An 8,227-nucleotide genomic window follows, 5' to 3' on the forward strand; every position below is an offset into this window, starting at 1 on the left:
GCCCCGGCCAGCGGGAGCCCGAGGCCGTGTCGGGTCCCGACTACGAGGAGGATGAGGAGTACGAGGAGGCGCTGCCCGTCCACCAGTACATCGTGGATGACTTGATCCGGGGTGAGTCGGGGGGCGCGGCAGTGCCGGGCCTGGGGGCTCTCCGCTTCTGAGCACCCATTGCTTTCCGATTTACCTCTTGTAAGGCTGCTGCGCTTTGGTGGTGGAGTACGGTGCAAAAGCGCGCTTCTGCTTGAAGCTGTTGCATTAAAAATAGGCTGTCGGGGATGAAAACTTAGCGTGAGTGCGACTAGGGTGTGCGGGAGCTGCAGGCTAGCTGATTACCTGCTGTACTGTTCTCCTGATAAACCTGACAGGCGGGCTGTGATGGGGTAGCTACCATCTACTTAGCATGGAAGCTTCAGCGAGGTTTATAGGTGCTGTTTGGCCCTAAAGATGGGTTTCGCATCAGCTTGTCTCTCTTGCTTCAAGGATTTTCAGGCTGTTTTCTCATGATTGCTTATTTGGGTTGATTAAAATTTCCTGGGAAAGCAAACGCTTCAACCCCTGAAGTGGCTGCAGGAAAGCTTAAGTGTCTTTCGGGCAATATTGACGAACTGTCAATAGCTATTGTGTGAATTTATGTGCGTGTTAAGCTGTGAGGAGATCAAATATGACTATACTGACTGTGGGGATGTGAGGATTTTGTTGGTTCTGACCTAAGTGTGATTGTGAGACAAGCCAGGTACATACAAGTGATTTGAACCTACTAACATTTAGTGGTATTGTTGCCCTCTAGGATGGATCTGGCTACTATTTTTTGTGTGGAAACACCTTGAGACTTGAATAAGACTAAAGGACATTTTAAGTGAAGGGGGCCATGCTCCAGATGCTCAGTCTAGGGAATTTGTGGACCCTTGCTGAAGTTTTTCATGAGTTGAACACCTTCAGGGGAAACAGGAATGTCAGAGTTATTGAGCAGTTCAGCCTGTAAAACTACTGGCTTGGTGGTTTGAGTGTTGTATAACTGCACAGAAACCAGAATTGTTACCAAAGGTGGTTGGTTTGCAGACCAGCTCTTCTGCTTGGCGTGAGATTTATCTGTGGAGCCTTCAAGCTGTTATGATTCAACTGCGGATCGCTTTCCTGGCTGTGCAGCTTGCAGACAGGGACACAGAGATCAGACTGACAAGCTGAGCCTTGAAGAAGGAAGAATGGAAACAGCCTCAATTATGAAAGTGTTAACCTAAATATCAAGTTGAACTGGACAGAACAGGGGCCTCAGCTGCTTAAGCTCACGCTTCTAGGGACAGGAAACCTTGCTGCAGGAACAGGGTTCCTCATTTACATATTAATATAGCTTATACTATTTGAATCAGACTTCTGGTTGCTGAAGGCATTTTTGCTTTTAAGTAACTTCAAGCCAGGCTTGTTGCTCTAGAAGTTAAAATGATCAGCTGTCTAGACAACGGTGAACTACACCTTGTTTCTTTGTGCTGGCTTTCTTTTTGTCACTAGAAATACAGGGTTATGCATTAGTCGGATCCAGCTGCATCCTATTGTGGTGATTGCCTGTATGCGTAGTGCTCTGGGTAAAATATTAATACTCTAAAAATGATTTGCATTAGGTTTGCAGAGCACAATAGCAAAATTCGAGTGTTGTAAGTAAGACTTGTCCTTAAGACTTCTTCATACTCAACTGGTTAACTCCTGAATAGCAGAGTGTTGCACTGAGAGTTACTTTATGGCTAGCAGTGAAGGGATGACTTTTTCAGAGAACCAGTGTTTTACCAACTTGATCTAAAACAATGCTATTGAGCTTTGACTGCTTCATGGAGGAGCTGCAGAGTAACTGGCTTTAGCTTTTCTCTTCAACGAAAGGAAGATGATTGCCCTTGCATAAGTCCAAAGGCTACTAAGTCACCAGCGGTTTAAACCACACTCTTCTACAGGTTTGTCTTAATTGAGGTAATGAGGGGCAACAGTAAGCGGCAGAACAATTAACCTGAGTCTTGTGGACTATCCTGCCTTTGCTCCTCCAGTGCACCCGGCATCTCTCTCGAAGTAGGAGAACTGGAAATGAGCTATCTTATGCTGAAGACAGCATTGCAGGTTATTTGGGAGAAACAAGTATGCTAACTGGGATAGCAAGCTGTCTTGCCTCTGTTAAGTGCCCAGGACTATCTAGTGAGTTATAATGCCTTTCATCACTGATGCAAATGGAGAGTTTAGAGCGATGAAGGCTGTTAGCCTTGTATCTGAGCTGATATAAAACTAGTGGATGCCTTGGCTCAGTGTGAACTCCGTATTCTTTACAGGTCTTTGCTTGAACCTGTGCAGTTTCACTTGAATATCTTAGGTTGTGAAATGCTGCTGTCCTTCAGCGTTGCTGCTCTTCATCTCTGATGGCATTCTCAGCTCATCTGCTCATACTGCTTTTGATCTGCACTGCACAGGACTTAATGGTGGCAGAGTTGCGCTTAAGGAGCTTTGAGGCTTGCTGCTTTTGTACTGGATGTGAAATGCCCGGCTGCATGCTTACTTGCATCCTGGTCACAGGTTCTCCTGCAGTGACCATCCCGTTACCCCTCACCAAATTCTGTAATTCAGTTTTCACAGAATCTAGCTTTTTAGCATTGCTAGACTGAGTCATCTCATCCTTTTTTCAGTTGAACCTGTGGTTAAACCCAAGCCAGCAAAGAGGGGGGGTGAGAAGAATGCCAGCAAATCAAGGAGGAAGAAAAACAAAGGGAAAAACAAAAAGAAAGGGACTCCCTGTGAAATGGAATACAAAAACTTTTGCATCCATGGTGAATGCATATACCTAGAGCATCTCCAGATGGTGACCTGCAAGTAAGTTACTTGTACCTTGAGTTAGGTGTGATGGGCATGAGCTGGTGGCATATGAGGGCTCAGAGGAAAAATCAGTGTCAACTTGGCACAGAGCCATCACCTGCCGTATTTTGACTGAGAATCTTTCTGCCATGTAAATTAAGTGATGATGGAATCTGAGATACATAACAAGCCACTGAACTCATCAGTTGGTCATAAACTCAAACCAAAAGAATGAAAAGGCGTGTCATTCTGGAACATCACGCCCAAACTAATCTCGACTTGTTGAAATGCTGACAAACCTTATGTTAGACCAGTGACTGCATTTCATGAACATGCTCTAAAGTGAACATCTTGAGATTCATGGGAAACTCTGAAGATGTCTAAGTCAGGTTTGAATGTGTGTGGGTGTCCTTGGCTCCAGACAACACTGGAACTGATAAGAACTTATGTTAATGTTTACTTGCAGGTGTCATCAGGATTTTTTTGGTGAGCGCTGTGGTGAACAGTTCATGAAGACTCAAAGGAAGAATGATGTGGCAGACTACTCGAAGACTGTGTTGGTAGTGGTAGCTGTCCTGCTCTCAAGCATCAGCTTCATTACTGTAGTTATCATTGTGATAGTGCAGTAAGTATTACACACTTTGGTGTCTGTCTAGCCTAGGTGTGAACAGGGATTGTGTCCAGTAGGCTTGAAATGTGCCTGGCTGAGCTGAATTACCTGTGTGGAAGGCATTCAAAAGGGTTGAGTTCTTATCCCAGCTTGGATGTGACTTGAGGGTAGAAGCAAGGTCTGAGAAGGTCACAGGTGACTCAGTGTTCACTTATCCTCTCTCGCTATTGGCTGTGGGCAACTGTGACCCTTACTTTCAAACAAGAGCCTTTCTGCTCTTGCTGCAACCAGGATAGTTACAGTGCTGCAGAACATCAGCAGGAAGGGGAGGAGGCGCATTAATGCTGACATGGCAGTGCCTTCCCTAATCCTTCTGGAGAAGCCTGCAAGCAGTAATGTAACAGCCTTGTGCATGGTGGTTATCCAACAGTTGGGTACACAGCTGGAGGGAAGGAAATGGTGTTCCAGCTGTCTGTTTATTAATGGAGGTTGCTGAACTTAAATACTTACACTGAGGGGGAAGCAAATGGGGAAGCAGATGCTGTCAGTCCCAAATACTATACGTGCTGTTCAGATGGAGGGAACAGCCATTCCAACCTAACCAACTGCTGCCAGTTCAGTGTGGTGGGTAATCAGAATCTGGGATCCTGCTGTGAATGAATTAAAAGAGCTTTTCTGGGTACCTGTTTCAGGCCATATATCAAACTCTTCTTTATACCTGTTAAAAAGCAGTATGTGAGCAGCATGTGCCTACCTGTGCCTTTGCTTCTTACTGGTGTGTTCACTAGGAATGTATGCTGAGGTTAGATAGTCAGTGTGGGAAGCCTGTCTCCAGCATTAGTGTTGGAGCAGTCCTCCAGTTCTGACACTGCAGCTCCACCACAGTAGCACTTGGGATGTTGTAGGTGAAATGCAAAAGCTCAGACTAATTTTAGATCTTGATGAAGCAAATCAACTGAATTGGGTACGTGCTGTACCCTTTCCTGCAATTCAGGAAACAAGGTGTGCGTTTGTCATTTCACTGTTGCTTCATACTTAGATCTGAACTTGAGGAATGCTGGGATGAACACTTCTTTGAACACTGCCTCATTCCTTGCTACTAGGAGAGATAGTCAGTGCTGTAAGAGCAAATGATCATCATTAGTTTCTGGAGTGAGCCATGGAATAGGATTGCATTTGTTTTGTGGTCTGAACCCTCACAAGCTTGAAGCATATGGTTCATTAATCTATACCTTCAACCAGAGAAGCTTGATGCTATGTTTGGAACAGTCACTAGAAAAGACTGGAGAAATTGGGATAAAATTGGTTAGCAACTTGTTTATGATGTGTTTAAGGGACACATCAAGGAGACAGGATCTTGATACACTTGAAGTCCACAGGGCTCTGCTGTGGGGAGGAGGAAGGCAATCTGGTCTCTGCAGCTGTTTGCTAAAGCCATCAGGAAATCCGTCCCTCAAAGTCTTCTGCTGCTTTGCTCTGTTCCAGCAAGAAACCTTCTTCATCTTGCTACCTAATTGGCTTTAAACCAAGAAGCCCTGGCTCTGTGAGGGAAAACTGGCAGTGCCTAACTTGGGGACTCCTTGATTTTTATCATCAGATACTGCTTGATGTTGAATGTTTAAAAACTGTCTTGCTTGAAACTTCCTGGTTCTGAGGAGCTGCTTGAGGATTCAAAGGACATAAGCCTAAATGCTGCAGAGGCTGTGGGGGCTAGTAACAACAGGATGTATGCCAGGGTTCAAAATGACCTCTAACATGCTGTAATTTCACAGGGTCAGGAAAAAGTGTCCTCAGTATGAAGAGAAAGAAGAAAGGAAAAAACTTCGACAAGAAAATAGAAATGGCCATGTTGGTGTGTAAATGAGGAGAAAGCAGGTATGAGAGCTGATTTGAAAAGCCTTTCAGTCCTTCCAGGCTGAAATTACCCATATGAGAATTACATGCATGTTTTGCATGCATTTAACACTTGAAGGGCCTTGAAACACATAGGTTACATGTGAATGACTGGCTTGTTTTTCTGACTTCCCTAAACCACCCAAGTTGTGCAAGTTCTTCAACAGCTCTGTTAACTTTCTGGCTGCTGTCTTAAAAAGTGAAGATAGGAAGATGTACTGAGATAAGTGGACTTATGAAGGAAAAATCTCTAATACCTGGGCAGAGGCAGGTTTGGTTCAAGAAACCATGGTGAAGTTCCATCATGGAAGATGGTGCAGCAGCCAAGTGAATCATCACCTGATCATTTTCATGTCTTATCTGCAAGGCATCAGGAAGTTTCTGGTGCTTAAAGGCTGTAGGCCAAGAAAAAGCTGCCAATTCAAAGCACTGCAGATAGCCTCTCAGTCAAGTGTCATACTGTCACAGCAAGTGAGTGCTAAAGCTCCATGGCCTAGATGGACCATTCCTGGGAGAAATTGAGTGTATTTTAATGAGCAGGCAAGTTGGTCCTTTCTGAGCTAAAGTATACCTGATGACAGACTCAAAAATAGGAGTTATACTACAAGCTGAAGGAGGAAACTATAAAGGATAGTCCTGAGAAGTCTGGCAGAACTCAGTTTTGCTTTGCCACATGGCAGCTACAGGCTTTGTCCAGCTTTGTCCAGTGACAGTTGGAGTGTTTCGCTCAAAGCTTATTTGAAGCTGAAGAGTATCTAGCAGAATGTCTTCAGGTGTGTGCACATCCTTGACCCACCTGCTTTGTATGTAGGTTTGACATGGTTCTAGCACAATGTGCTTATGTCATGGGTGGTGATTAACATGCCTGGTCTGCCCCTTACAGAACAATTCTGATGTGGCCACTGCTAAGCTGCAGGGTACCTCTGGCTGCCTGACACATCCATCTGGACACTGTGGGCTGGAGCTGTTGCCACTAAGCCCCGATTCATCAAGACAGAGGCTGCTGCAAGGAGATGTCAACATGCCACTTGCTGCTGAATTGCTTGCTGGGGAGGACAGTTACCACTACATCTTGGCACAGCGATGTGGCAGGAGCTGCCACTATGGGGTAGAGGACCTGCTATCAAGACCTGCTAGAGACTATTGTTACTGAGCCCTCTATCAGTCCTGGAGCTCCAGTCTCTGCTGTTGTGTGGATGGACTTTCTTCCTGTTAGCAAGTCTCCTTTGGCTGCTCTGACTCTAAGGGAGAGAGCTTGTTGCAGCTTTCAGGAATAGGTGGAGGGGAGAAAATTTCCTTCTCTCTGCCAAAGCAAAAAGAAGAGTTCTGGATGGCTTCTATCCCTAGACCTCAGTGGATGGAAAACCTAATTCTGCTGTCACTGTGCTCCCTGTTGATATCAGCTTCAAAGAACTTCATCTCTAGTTCTGACTTGCAGGGTGTTGGTGACATATCTTTGTCAGCCACACCTGGGTTCTGTTACTGTCTGTGGGAAGTAATCCCTCTGAACTCAGTAGGACTCGTGTGAGTGGAGATATCCATTGGTGTGTGTGCTAGCCTGAATCAAAATTAGGCTTCTCAGGATGCTGAGACAATAAATGCAAGATCTGAAGCTCTGTATCTGAAGGAAAAGATCCATGATCAAACAAGCTGATAAGCCTGGACCCATCTGTTATAAATACAGAGCTACTTCTGTTACCCAGGTACTCAATGCTGCTTTAAGCAGCACTTAAAATATAAAATGCTTCACATCAGATCTAGTGAGTTGAACTTGACCAAGAACCTGTTCTTTTGAAGAATTTCATGCACTGACACTCTGCAAGCAGTGGTCTCTTGTGCTCTACTTTCTGGTGTGAAGAACTCAACTTACCTCAAACTTTTCTGACCCAAGTGTCCTTGGTTTCTTGAACTGTCCATGCAGTCTTGAGCACAGAGTATTATTTGAGTTCAGTTTCTTCTTGAAAGACTGAATGTGTTCTGTATAAACAGAGCAGAATTCTTCTGGTAGCAGAGAAACACCATTAATTGTCAAGTCCTATCTGTAAATGTGTAAATATTTATTACTGTATTTATTATTTAATGTTTCCATAACAAACTTATTTATTTTATAATTAAACTTTTTACATAATCTAATCGTGGTAAGATTTTTTTCTTGCTCTTGGGAGTACATGTAAACACTTGAAATTAGAACTTGGTTTCTCCTCAAAGCAGGAATTTCAACACTGAAGAGCACAAAGTGTGGCTGTGAAGGAACTACAGCCATGTGTGAAGTCTGAGCTTGGTGCTCTCACAGGAGTGCATGTTGTTTGTAAACAAAATGTGCAAATGCAAGTACCTGTTTCAATAGGAAGTACATTTAATTCAACTACAAAGGAATCCTAGTTCCTGGATTAGGGAGGGGTTAAGTGAACCACCTTGTTGGAAGGAAAGGAGTACCTGTTTGTATGAGACTCAAGACCTGGGAGTATTGAAGAGGAGAGAGCCTTTCATTTCCATGTGGTCAGAGAAATTGAACAGTGGCTTGAAACTTGGTCTTAAATGAGGAAAAGCAGAATAGCCTGAGGCCAGTGACTCCCTAAACAGAAGGGGGAGCCTTGGCCTCCACAGTATACCCTGAATGTTTTTTCATCCCCAGGTACTTAATAGATCAACTGTGTGCTGGCATTCCACATTCCCTTTAAACACTTCTAGCAGTGAGCTGGGGTCTAAGTTCAGAGTTGGCTGAAAATACAAGTGTCAAAGGGGTGAGTTGGGCTTTAAAGCCACAGTTAAGATGAATGAGAACACCTTGTTTTGAGGCCCTTTTCTCAAAAGTATCTTCCAGAGGTGTTGCTGGCTGTGGCTTAGCTTGAAGCAGAAAAAAAAAATCCAACCACCACTTTTAATTAGGATGTGAGCTGT

General features: G+C 44.3%; 1 protein-coding gene across 1 annotated transcript; it reads left to right on the top strand.

Moving 5' to 3' along the window:
- Positions 1 to 2: 2 nt before the first annotated feature.
- On the top strand, positions 3 to 7,386 carry AREG (amphiregulin; the record flags this gene model as incomplete). The annotated part of the gene is made up of 5 exons (XM_026847912.1): positions 3 to 111; positions 2,658 to 2,841; positions 3,290 to 3,448; positions 5,206 to 5,308; positions 6,210 to 7,386. Coding segments are annotated over 4 exons (540 nt in total), but the record flags the coding sequence as incomplete, so codon positions are not given.
- Positions 7,387 to 8,227: the final 841 nt, after the last annotated feature.

The sequence above is a fragment of the Athene cunicularia genome (genome assembly GCF_003259725.1).
Source record: "Athene cunicularia isolate RWA chromosome 4 unlocalized genomic scaffold, athCun1 chr4_part2, whole genome shotgun sequence".
Lineage (NCBI taxonomy): Eukaryota > Metazoa > Chordata > Aves > Strigiformes > Strigidae > Athene > Athene cunicularia.